This window comes from Hemiscyllium ocellatum, chromosome 20 (assembly GCF_020745735.1).
Source record: "Hemiscyllium ocellatum isolate sHemOce1 chromosome 20, sHemOce1.pat.X.cur, whole genome shotgun sequence".
Classification (NCBI taxonomy): Eukaryota; Metazoa; Chordata; class Chondrichthyes; order Orectolobiformes; family Hemiscylliidae; genus Hemiscyllium; species Hemiscyllium ocellatum.
The window spans coordinates 18,960,918-18,974,601 of NC_083420.1; the positions used below are offsets into that span (position 1 = coordinate 18,960,918).

The 13,684-nt window shown below is 43.2% G+C and overlaps 1 protein-coding gene across 1 annotated transcript in view; it reads right to left on the minus strand.

Annotated features, from left to right (window-relative positions):
• The window catches only part of LOC132825156 (ras-related protein Rab-26-like), a 362,310-nt gene extending 352,377 nt beyond the window's left edge, over nucleotides 1–9,933 (minus strand). Inside the window, exons 1-2 of the mRNA XM_060840180.1 lie at nucleotides 9,425–9,933; nucleotides 5,212–5,322 (exon numbers count right to left, since the gene is read on the minus strand). Of these exons, the coding sequence (XP_060696163.1) occupies nucleotides 5,212–5,322; nucleotides 9,425–9,619 (306 nt within the window). The 5' untranslated portion in view covers nucleotides 9,620–9,933. The remainder of the gene's footprint in view (nucleotides 1–5,211; nucleotides 5,323–9,424) is intronic.
• Nucleotides 9,934–13,684: the final 3,751 nt, after the last annotated feature.

A 13,684-nucleotide genomic window follows, 5' to 3' on the forward strand; every position in this document is an offset into this window, starting at 1 on the left:
ACAGCTCTCAGCATTCACATTTTAAATTCAGTCTCAACTGTACCACCAAGGGAAGTAATGAGTAGTAAAGGATGCTCCTCGAATGCTGCCTGAACTGCTGTGCTCTTCCAGCACCACTAATCCAGAATCTGGTTTCCAGCATCTGCAGTCATTGTTTTTCCCTAAATAATTCAGCAGGTGAGAGTCAACACCGATCACTCTTAGTTCCTATATATAAAGGCACATTGTTCAAACTCAGCAACTCTCTGCCAGTCATGACACAGTTAGTAGCTCCCTCACCTCTGGGGTCAGCAGGTCAAAGCCTCCAGTCTCACGTGAAATTTCAGCATGACACAACTAAGGCCACAATTTCGGTACATCACTCTGGACTCCGCAGAAAATTGCTAGGGCATGCACTGACTTATTCCTAGTTGTCATAATTCAGGATCACATATTTTTCTGTCATTAATTCCCACTGTGAATTGTGGTGTCAATGCTCATCAGTTGAAATCGCTCAGTTGGGAAAGCATGAGACTGAAAACTTAAATGTTCTGGTTTCAGCACATCATGTTTGGCTTTACTGTGTCAACAATCACGTGGTAATTGTAAGCTCTGAATAATAGGTGGTGTTGTGACACAGATTTTGGAAGTTTCTAACCCTATTCCATCACCACCTTAGAAACATCAGCCCTAGATCATTTTAAACAAATAGCATAAATAAAAAGCGATAGCAAAAACTTCATAAACATCAAGTGCCAAGGTCAGGGCCTGGGCATATAGTGATAAAGTCACACAGCATGGACAAAGTTAAAAATCACACAACAACTGGTTATAGTTCAACAGATTTATTTGGAAGAACTAGCTTTCAGAGCACTGCTCCTTCATCAGGTAGCTAGTGGGGCAGGATCATAGGACACCGAAGTTTTTGTAAAAGATCAAAGTGTCATACAACTGATGCAATGTATCAAACAAACCCAGATTGCTGTTAAGTCTTAATCACTTAGAATGGGTTGCAGGTTTCGATTCATTAATATGTAAATACCCGAACTTCTTTCAAGTCACATTCCTGAGAGACTTTGATCTTTTACTATACATTTTGTGTCCTGAGATCCTGCCCCATGAGCTACCTGATGAAGGAGCAGTGTTCTGAAAGCTTGTACTTTTAATCTGTAGGACTATAACCTGGTTTGTGTGATTTTCAACTTTGTCAATGCCCCCCCCCTGCCCCCCCGCCCCAGTCTAACACTGGCACCTCCACATCATAAGGCATGGAAACAGGCCCTTTGGTTCAACTCATCCACGCTGAACAGGTTTCCCCAAACTAAACTAGTCCCATTTGCCTGCATTTCGCCCGTAACCATCTTAACCTTCCCTATTCATGTACCTGTCTTTTAAATGGTGTAACTGTACCTGCATCAATCAGTTCCTCTGACAGATCATTCCACGTATGACCCACCCACTGTGCAGAAAATGGTGCCCCTCAGGACCTTTTTAAATACTTCTCCTCTGACCTTAAATGTTTGCCTTCTAGTATTGAACTCCCCTACGCTAGGAAAAAGACCTTTGCTTTTCACTTTATCCATGCCCCTCATGATTTTATAAACCTCTATATGGTCACCCCTCAACTCCTATGGTCCAGCGAAAAAGTTCCAGCTTATCTGGTCTCTCCCAACAACCCAAGACCTCCAGTCTTGTTAGGGCAGTAGGTCAGATGATTGATCTAGGCGAGCGTGAATACTGCAGATGCTGGAGATTAGTTAACTTTGATAATTATCTATTCAGGTAAAAGCCCTTCATCAGGAATGAGCCCTTCTGCCATTCCTGATGAAGGGCTTTTGCCTAAAAAGTCGATTTTCCTGCTCCTCAGATGCTGCCTGACCTGCTGTGCTTTTCCAGCACCACACTCTTGACACAGATAATTGATCTACCCATTTAAAAAAGCCACAAGACTAACTAAAAGATGAAGATTGGAAAAATTAGACTATGAGAGAAAACTAACGAGAAAGATAAAAATAGATAGTAGAATAGATAATTATCAGAGTTAATAAAGTGAGCATTGGTCTTATATAAAGTGTGACCGTGGAATTAATCCTGATAAATAAGGAGGTGGCAAATTAATTGTCCAGATATTACTCATCAGTGTTCACTATAGAGGATATAAGTAACATCCCAAATATAACTGTAAATCAGGAAGTAGATGAGAAGGAGGGACTCAAGAAAATTACAATCACTAGTGAAGTGGCACTGACAAATTATTGCAGCTGGAAGCTGGCAAGTGCAAGCTTAAAAGAGGAGGCTATTGAGATAATTATGCATTGATTTAATTTCCCAAAATGCACTGGATTCTGAAAGAGGGGGAGATAAAAAAAAGTAAGAAATTGTAGGCCACTTAGCTTAAAATTAGTCATAGGGAAGATGCTAAAATGTTCAAGGGAAATGAGCACAGTCAACTTGGCTTTGTGAAGTGGAAATCGTTAGATACCTAATTTATTGTAGTTATTTGAGGAAGATTGCATGGTGTGTCATGGTATTGTATATATTTGCATACTTTGCTTGTACTGTGGATACATACTTTGTCAGCTGACCTGACGATAGTCATTTTTTATTACTGTACCAATTCCTGCGAAATAGAACAGATTAGATTAGAGGGCACATTTTTGTCAAGTTAGAATCAGAGAATTCCTACACTGTGCCCACTAAGTCTGTACCAACCCTACAAAGGGCAACCCATTCAGACCCTATCCCCCTAGCCCTCCATTTTCCGTGGCTAATCCACCTGGCCTGGACATCCCTAGGCAACAGAATACAATTTAGCATGGCCAATCCACCTAACCTTTGAACTGCTGAAGGGAACTGGAGCACCCAGAGGAAACCCATATGGACATGGGGCGAATGTGCAAACTCCACACAGTCACCTGAGTGTGAAATCTAACCTGGGTCACTAGCACTGTGAGGTAGCCACCGTGCCACCCCAATGTTAGCTGAAAAGTTAGTTAAAACAGCACTCCTGGACTAGGAAGTAGGAAAATAAGTCAGAGGTTGGCACTCTCTCAGAATTTGGTGTGGAATTGTATGAGTGTATTGAGATATAACATGAACAATATCAGGCTCCATTGTGAAGCTCTCTGTCATTGATTAGTGTGCGAACACTCACTGCCAACTCACTTGGAGCAACACACTGAAAGCTGTGGGACATCTATAGACCCACTTCCCAATCAATTCCCACAGGAGGTAGAAGAGAGAGAGAGTTGACAGCCAAATGCATTTTGTTCCATCAGGAATAATAACAACCAACTCTCCTTCCTAGTGGAAGGGCTTTGTTAGAGTAAATAAGGAGAAATTATTTCTATTTGCAGGAGGTTTGATAGCCAGAGGAAACAGATTGAAGATAATTGGCTAAAGAAGGAAGATGAGGAGAATTTATTTTATTATCCAGCAAAGCTTGGAATGCATTGCCCCTGGGCTGTTGGGAGCAGTGTCACTAGTAGCTTCCCAAAGGCAATTAGATATATACTTGGAAAGGAAACAATTACAGGTTTACAGGGAAAGAATGAGAGAATTGGGATCAATTAGCTTGCTCTTGGAAAGTGCCAGAAATTGGTACAAAAGGCCAAGTGGCCTTCATCTCTGCTGTATGTTTAAAATACCTTGCCTTGAGCTTTTTCAATGCCAAACTGTGAGGGTTGTGTATTTCTGATATACAGGACCCACTCCAATTTATTGTACAGCACAGTGAAAGGAATGACCCTGCTTCTTGAACACCTCACAGTCAGACAGCAAAAATCCATTCCAATGTTCAGTCATTTTGCTGCAAATTTGCAGCTGTTGAAATATATTTATTTTAGGTTCCATTATCCCAAAGAGGGCTATCTAATCTCTCAATGTGCAATCTTAATGCCCTCCATGCAGAGTTTTATAATTCTTACATCTACATTTCATTTTTTTTCAAGGTTCATTTGTATACACTCAAACCTCATTTTACTGCAATACATTTACCAAAACAGCTCCAATTTACAGTTTGCAAATAATGCTTTATATTAATAAATCTCATTAGGAACCATTGCAATAGGTCAATTTGCACTAACGCTGCTGTTATGGTATAATTTTTAAGATCCTTTGAAGGTGATGTCTCCTGTCCCTGACAATGTGATCATTTTGTGTCAGAGTGCATTCAGCCATGCTTTCTCATGTGAGAGGAGACTGATTGCGAGCATGCTATTTGACTCTAGAGGCAGTGCAGTGGATTCTGGTGAAATATACAAATACAATCTCCAGCAAGCATCAGTCGCAATGTGTTGATTCATCCATGCACTGAGCTCAGAGGAACCTCCCCGTAATAAACCCACAGAGATCGGCTAATTCAGAGACTGACCAGGAATCCTATGTGGGTCCTTCGTGGATACATACAATTGGTCAGCAGTTACAACCACACCACCCACCACCTTCCCCCACACCCCCCAATGCAGAGCTTCCTATACTGTGGGCCACAAACTCCAGTTGGATAATGAGACAAGATTTAGGTGTCCCGAGTTCCAAGACAGCGATAGCTGCCATGGAGGTGCGACTGAGGCTGCCAGGCCCCTTTAAATTCTTGATGTTACTTTAATGGTGGATGTGGCCGAATTAACCAATGTCAGAGGCTTGATTCCTGTTCCAAAAATGACAGGAAAAGGTACTTTTTCTTCAAACAAAACCCTGTAAATTAATAACTTGACCTCCTTGCTCCTGCCTCGCCCCAGAACCACAGCTCTCACTGTGAGGCGATGGCAACTTTCAACCCTTGAAATGAGTTGACAGTGGGTGAGAAAAATAAGCTTAGAAAGCACTGCAAGTTTCATACGTGCACCAAGGATTCAGTTGCTTCCGTTTATTTGTGCGGATGTGATAAAAGTGATGTAAAGCTACACATTTATTTTTATGTGTCGTTCAATGACAGGCTGCGTTTATCAAAGCAGTGGGTGAAAAATAGTGCCTTTAGCCAAATGGATTCCATGTGCACTGGCACAAATTCAAACCAATAAATAAAAAGGAATACCCGCTCCCAACACAAATGCAATGTAAATACAAACACTTGATGACTATGCGTGTGTTCAGGCAGGCAGTGGAATTAACTGAGCAACTCTTTCAAAAACAAGATGATCTGAATGGCCTTGTTCTGTACTGTACCGCTGACAATGGTCTGAGTAGCACAGTTAAACACATGAGGAAATATAAAACATAAGAGAATCTCACCCTGAAGTCAATGCCCACTGTAGAAATAAAGCTTCCGGCTAGGAAAGCACCATCCTTAAAGCGCACCAGTAAACAAGTTTTCCCCACTCCAGAGTCTCCAACCAACATCACCTAAAATAAAACAACAGGTTGTTACTAAGACAACCATACATAAATCAGTGACAATTGTTTAATGAGTTGTTAAAAATCCCCCCATTTTTTTCAACATGCCAGCAGCTGCCAGGAATGATCACCTTAGGGAATCTCAGTTTGAAATCCATTGACTAATAACACCACAAAACTGCACCAGATTGTTTGTGATTTTTTTTAAATTTAGCTTTCAATGAGCGATGCAATGTATAAAAGATGAGCAAAACATGTATTCTACATAATACTTTGAATGTAAAGAAACTTTAAAAAAAACAGCCCATTCAGCCAAGCTGGTTTAGGACTAGTCAAAAAAAGTGTGGTGCTGGAAAAGCACAGCCGGTCAGAGGAGCAGGAGAATTGATGTTTCCAGCATGAGCTCTTCAGGAATGACAGAGCTTATGCTTGAAATGTCAACTCTCCTCCTCCTTGGATGCTGCCTGACCTGCTGTGCTTTTCCAGCACCACACTCACGACTCTGACCTGCGGTCCGACCTTTCTCCTCATAGGTGGAAAACAGTGGTCAGTCTGGATTCAGAATTGAGCAATCCTGGTTCAAATCTCGGAGAAACTTTATCTCCAACATTTCGTGTTACACTGGCAGTGATACCTCCTGCCTGAAGGTCAGGCAAGATCCACCTGCCCCAGAGGTGTGTCATAACATGTGTGAACAGGTTAATTAGAAATAATTTCCCTGACTAGTGATCCTTACCAGAAAACACATCATATTGTGTTATGGGCATAGGGAGGACTGTGTTCGGCTGCAAGGCCTTAATTACTGAAATGTTTAAAACTCTCTTGCAGTGCAGAGAGAATTCATGCAGCCCATCAGGTGACTTGGGCCAGTTCTAAGCTAAGACATTCCAAAACTGCTATCTTCCACCTCTTATGTCTACTCTGTCACCTTTTTTAGCTGCTCAGCTACTGGAGAGTAATCCAACGCTGTGTTTGCATGAGTTTATGCAGCTGGGAATATATGGGAAATGCTTAGGGAATGAACCATCTCGGATTACTGGGAGCAGTATAGTTGGATAAACAAGAGCAGAAGTTGTGCTTGTTGGCTGATACTCTACTCCAAATACAGCCCACAGGGTCACGCACATCCTGAAACAAGGAGAATGTGCCCACTCACCCACAAGTCCCTCACTAACCCAGGATACTTTAAACCTATCATTAACAATCATGGAACAATGAGCCAAGGACGAGTGTTCTGTGCAATGGTCATCAGTCCTGAAACATTAACTCTGATTTCTGGTCACAGATGCTGCCAGACCTGCTGAGCTTTTCCAGCAATTTCTGTTTATGTTTCTGATTTACAGCATCGTCAGTTCTTTCGCATATTTAGTCAAGATGTCTTATTCTCTCATTGGTCGATAACAACTGTACAGATCTTCCTGTATCTGTCTAGCATTGGTCTGAGACCCTGACATACCTGCTCTCTCATTAGCCTGAAACCCTAACATGGAGAGAAAGTGAGGTCTGCAGATGCTGGAGATGAGAGCTGAAAATGTGTTGCTGGAAAAGCGCAGCAGGTCAGGCAGCATCCAAGGAGCAGGAAATCTGACGTTTCGGGCATAAGCCCTTCGAATTTCCTGTTCCTTGGATGCTGCCTGACCTGCTGCGCTTTTCCAGCAACACATTTTCAGCTCTGAAATCCTAATATCTCCATTCTACCATTGGCCTCGGCACGGCAGTCCTAACGGTCCCACTCTCCTATTGGCCTGAAGTCTTACACTCTCTGTTCTCCCATTGGCTCGGAAGCTACAGCCCTATTGTTTCCGCTCTCCCATTGGCCTGAAGGCCGAAGTGCCTTTTCTCCCATTGGCTTGAGGTCTCCATGTACCTGTACATGTATCGGCTCAGGGACAACAATCCTGAAATTCTTGTTCTCCCATTGGGAAGAGCATTCCATCAATTCTCCACATCCTCACGCTGTGCGGTTTGGGAACTCCTCCAACATGTTACCATCCTTAACCAGGACCCTATAATTTGTGGGAAAACTCAGCAGTTCTGGAGAGAAGTCAGAGTTAAGGTTTCGGGGCGAGCGACCCTTCCTCAGAACCGAACCCACTGGACCTTAAACCTTAACTCTGATTTCTCTCCACAGATGCTGCCAGACCTGCTGAGGTTTTCCAGCAATTTCTAATTTTTTTTGTTTCTAATAAACAGCATCTGCAGTTATTTTGGTTTTTATGCATCATAAAATGTAATGCTTCAGTGTGGGCCTCGGCATCACTCGACAACTGGTTCAAAACTTCCACCACACGGATGAGTGAGAAGAAACATTTTTCATCTTGAAAGCCAGCAACACAGGCAAAATTGGTTTTGCACTGATAAACACATGGACAGCATCCAGTGAATAAACCAGAAACAAAAATATTCATTTCTTTGACTATTTTTCCCGATACTCACTCTTTGTTTGTTTTATGTATTTGTATTTTAATTTTAAAGCAATCAAATAGAGACTACTTCCCTCGAGAAAACGGACGATTATAACTCAGGACCGTCAAGGTAGCCAGTTGCAAATTCAGCTATGTTATTGAGATACCTCACTTCCCCCTCTCCCGACCTCTTTACAAAACTGTTAGTTTACATCACCGTCCGTCTGGGAGAAAGTGAGAACTGCAGATGCTAGAGATCAGAGTAGAGAGAGTGGTGCTGGAAAAACACAGCATGTCAGGCAGCATCCGAGGGGCAGGAGAATCGACGTTTCGGGCAGAAGCCCTTCATCAGGATTCCTGACCTGCTGTGCTTTTCCAGCACCACACTCATAATCACCCGTCTCCCCCACCTATTAACCCCCTCCTATCCCCAAACCAAAAATCAACGCCTTACATAAGTACTGAAACAGCCACCATGGAAACAGACCCTTCGGTCCAACCAGTCCATGCCGACCAGATATCCCAACCCAGTCTAGTCCCAGCTGCCAGCACCCAGCCCATATCCCTCCAAACCCTTCCATTCAGTTTAACAACAGAAATTCTTCTTTTTAAATAAAAGAACATTTGGAAAAACTTTTCCTTGCAGCTAGCACTGTGGGCAAGCTGCTGTTAAAACACACCACTTCGGGGTAAGCAACTGAGTCTGCTGAGCACAGCTATCAGGTAAACCTGACTTATCTCCTTTCCCCTACAAGTGACACCTTCTGTTATAATAGGGTGAACACTTGTGAGATGAGATGTGTTGTGCACAATACAGCCTTGATTCAGGATATCTGAAAGGGGTCAAGCGTTGAATCGAGGGGCGATGCGCCCCATTCTTTCTGCAACCTTCATAGAAACCAGCATCAAAACCTGAAAGCAATGAGACCATCCCGAAAGCCCTCTAACCCATGAGGATTCGACAGTGGAGGCTGGAGTGGCTATTACATAATCCATATTCCAAATCCTTTATTATTTAGTATTAATGGAAGCTGGAAGCATGCAGTTTACAATCTGGGGTTCAGGGTTTAGGTGAAATTCCACACAGGAAAAAGTACTGATGGGGTGGAAAGGGATCAGAGAAGTTATTGGATTACATACTTCGAAAGACAAGCACTTGCAGGGCTCTGGGGAAAGAGCGGGCAGTTTTCCAGTACGATTCGATAACCCTTTCAGAAGAACCCGCACAGACACGGGCATGATCTGTGCAGTTACAGTACAAATAAATTAATTGTTACAATCTTGCTGGGGTTCAGCCATCACTTTGGGATAGAAAATACCGAAGGGGGTGTGATTGTGAAGACTGATCCATCTTTCCACTCCCGGATCTGAATGTTTCAGACCAGAAACAGCGCAAACCCTGAAATAACGAGCCATGTACAGCAGCGTCAGACGGCCCGAACGGCCGGGACCCGCACCCTGAGTCGCAAAGACAGCAAACCTGAGTGTAACAAATTCTGCTTTTGCGCGTCTGGAAGTGCAGGGAATGTTTGTTTGCCCCAGACTGTTCCTGACAGCTTTCAAATTCACCAACAAAACAACTCACAACACAATGCAAAGTGTGCATGCAGTAAAATATCAGAAGGATATAAGCTGCCCCCTTTGCCAGCGCACTGAGCTCAGCCAGCACTCCGTGCAAGGTTTCTTCCCGTTTCCAGAGGACCAACCTTAAATGCGAGGTCATAGAACTCGCTGCTGTTGCTCAGAGAGGGTCTGTTAGGCAGGATCACTCCGTTTATCAAAGCCTGGCCGCTGGAGTTGAGCTTCCGTGATTTCGCCTCTTGTTCTTTCCCCCTGCTGGCTGGTAAGGTGGTGCTGGGAGACGTGTGACTTTTACTCTTCAGAGTCTTTTTCCTTGACATCTCGAACCGGGTCCGCGGGTCTGACAGATTCGGGAGGGGGTTGGGGGAACAAGGGGGGGGGTAAGGGTTGGGGTGAAGTGCTCCTGTCTTGTTTTTTTTTCGCTGACTGCAATCTCTTCACCCAGTGGAGCTGAACTTCCGAGCTGTTGTAGTGTGTTTTTTTTTGCAGTTTGGTTCTTTCACCTGGCGGTGGGGATCATGCCTGCTCTCAGAAGTGGGATGATGTGCATCTTTGTCAGCTCATGCAGACAACCACTCTCTACTTCCCCATCAGCAGCAGCAACAAGCAGTCCGGATTCCTGCTTCCTGCACGCTTTGCCCAGCTTCACAGGGACAATCACGCCCACCTCCAACCCTGATCGACGGGTGAGACAGCCAATCGTGGGAGACTCCTCCCACACAGTCCGCCAATGGACGCAGAGAGGTGAGTGGGGGGGCGGGGCCAGATTATACAATGAAAAACACCTTTTGCTTCTTAACCCCTTGTCCGCTTCAGTCCCCTCCCTTGTGTCCCCACTCCAACCTCATAAAAGAGGCGAAAGCAAACAAATTATCACCAAGATCTGATTTGCAAACCACAACTGCTGGGGAAACTGCTCTGGCAGCAGAGAAAAACAGAGAACGTTTTGAGTCCAGTGAGAGTCTTATTTGCAGCGTTCAGGTGTGTTGAAGAGGTACTTGGCATTGCTGTCATGCCTTTGTTCGATAAGGATACAGACCAGGAAGCATCTGCAGCACAGGTCATTAGGAAAAGAATGCTAGTTTCATGAGTTCAGCACATTCCAGATTACTAAAACCTCCAGAAATTATAGTAGAACGTACTGTCACCGTATTTTCCCACAGCAACTTGACAATGACAAGATTTTATCTGTTATTGGTGATAATTGAGGGATAGATGTTAGCCAGGACACTGTGGAGAACACTCCTGTTCTACTTTGTCACTGAAGGGATCTTTGGTATCTACCTAGAGAATGCATGTCAGGCCTGGATTTAATGTCACATGCAATAAACAGCATCTTTGACAATGCAGCACTCCCTCAGGACTGTACTTGAGGTAAATAAAACAAAGAAGTGCGGATGCTGAAAATTACCCCTGTGTTAATGGAGAAATTCAGCAGGTCTGGCATCATCTGTGGAGAGAAAGTGGAGTTAACCTTTTGAGTTCAGTGACCCTTCTTCAGAGTTCTAAAGAATTGAGTTTCCAATTCAGTTTTTCTATTATTTATACCATCTTGGTAACCCATAAAATGTTTTCCTTCCATAAAATCTGAAGATTTCTGATGTATGACTGTTTTAAAAAGACTGCAAACCAGATTTTTTAAAGTTCTCATTGTAAAGAACCTTTTTGTCGGGTACACACTGGCTGTGCTCCATTAAGCAGCTTGGATTATCATTAAAAAAAATCACTAATTGTTTCACAGTAGCTCATCTTTCTCCATAATCCTATATCGATAGTGGCTGCACTTCAAAATGCCATTCATTGTGCAGAGCCAAGTTTAGATGTTTTGATGTGATAAGCGGTTGTATAATTGCAAGTGTTATTTTTCTGCAGTCACATAACAGGATAATGCAGCAGCTAGAACCAGTCAAAAAGTCCAGGCTGGAAGTAGTAGAAAAGCACAATCCGAAATTGCATGCTGTAAGAACCAAACACGTTCCTTGAAATAATCTCAAAGCCTCAATTACACATTATTGTACAATTATTGGTTGTAAATTGCCAGTGTTTCATCCTCCCAGTTTGTAATGCTTAAGTCACTTGATTATGTTGCAGTTTCTGCAATCACTCCCAGTTGTCCATTATTGCTGTATAATGCAAGCAGACAACAGCGTTTCCTGGCAATCCAGTGCGGATACTTGACAGATGTACAGTAACCTGTTAAAGATTATTAACCCTTCAATGGCTGCATCATTGCAGATCAGTGGCATATGATGTACTGGTAAATGGATTCACATTCTCAATCATTGCTGCTTGGCAAATGGGGTGTAAACTCCAGCAAACCCTGTGTGAGTTCACTGCTACAATCTAATTTTGTTTTTCTAACCTTGTCATATAAAGATTCACTTGTGTGTTGTTAGCTCCTGGGTGTCACGGAAATCTTTCAAAGTAGGTGTCAGTCATAAGTCAGAGCAGTACCAAGGGAGTGCTATCCTGTCCAAGGTGTTATCTTTCAGACATTAAACCAAGATTGTGTTCATTCTGCCAGCTGGGTGTATATGAGGCCAGACCATGGCATGTTTTGAAGCAGTGCAACTGTCTCTGACATGTATTCATCCTTCAACAAATGTTACAAAAGCTGTGTGCAAATTGGCCATCACATTTCCTACATTGCAACAGTTAATTTGGTGTGCACAGAGATTTTAAAAGGTGTCATGTAAATACAAATTCTGTCTTTTTTTCTTCCTTTATCTTCCATGAGCAGCTAACAGTCATCACAGATTAGAGATTCACTGAAGTTCAATCAGTAAATAGCAACAACTTGCATTGATATGTAACACAGCCAAACGACCAGGTTATTTCCCAAACCTAGCAAGGGGAAAAGTAGAGGCTGAGCTAAAGAAGAAGACATTTAGGAAGAAGATATTCTTAACAAGGGACGAAAAGGATGAGAAATGGTGGGGCTTGGGAAGGCAAGCATGGGTGCAGGCAACTGAGAACATAGCAACCAATGGTACGTGACAGGGGTTGGGATACAGAAGGTGAGCTGTCACATTGATGGAGGTTAGAGAAAGTGACAAAGCAAAGGCAATGGAAGTGTTGCCTGCAGAATTAATGAATCTGAATCGATCCTGGAACAGAGTTGAGTTAGCTAATCACAAGTAGAATGACTGTAGGATACTATAACATACTTCAACCAGGATCCCTGCTTCTGAGTGCTATCCAGTACCCTTTGCCACAAGGTACCCACCTCTGGATATCAGTAATCAGTGTTTTCAGATAAGGAGGAAGACAAAAACATTGGCTTTATTTTACCTAATTTGGTAACTGTCATTTCAGCTCAGTGAGTTCCAGAGGTGGCAATTTTAGGAATGAGTACAGGAGTTCAGTGACTGGGGGGCATAGATTCAAAGTGATTGATGAAAATTAGAGAGGAGATGAGGAAAGGTTTTATTCATCCAGAGGGTGGTAGAGAACTGGAGCTCTCTGCCTGGAAGGGTATTTGGGACACAAGTCCTTGAATCAGTATAAAACTGCCTGTGTGTGCACCTCAAAGAGTTGTACCCTGTAGGACTTTGGACCAAATAGAACTGGGATTATGGGCTGTCGCTTATTTTACAGACACAAGCAGCAAAGTGGCCTCCTTCTGTGCTGTAAACTCTCTGTGATTCTAGGACAATGCATTATTTTAAATAGGTTAAAATCTTTGTTAATGTAACAGAGAGGAGGGCCATATAAGTTTGTCCAGTCAAATTAACAACAACACCCATGTTTGATTCAAAATAAATCAGTGATTATAATTGTAAAGTATATTAGAAATAACTCCTAAATAGTCATAACAATCTTTCGTTCAATTCCATCCTTGCGTGACTATTTGCACATTCTCCCTGTGTCTGCTTGGGTTTCCTCCCACAGTCCAAAGATATGCAGAGTTGGAGTGGATTGGCCGTGCTAAATTGCCCATAGTGTCCAGGCATGTGCAGGCTAAGTGGATTAGGAAATGCAGGGATAGGGTAGGGGGTGGGTCTGGACGGGATGCTGTTCGCAGTGACAGTGTAGACTCGATAGGCCAAATGGCCTGCTTGCATACTGTAGAAATTCCATGATGCCTCAAAATGGAGGCACCTGTGGAAGTATTCATATAATTGCAATGGTAAAGAGGCCCAAAGCTGGTGGATCTTCTGAACGGTTACCCCACCCCCCCACCCCACCCCATTCCAGAGAGTTTCTGGTATGGTTTAGGATTTTCCTATCTCTGGCATTATCATTGGGTCATCGAGTGTCCAGAATCAAGGGCCGCAGAGCTTACTGTCTTCACAAAGCTGCCAGACTTGGCACATTTGCCACAATGCCATTTGGATCCTGAGGGACCCCTCCCCAAATTATTCTCCTCATTATTCTCACCCATT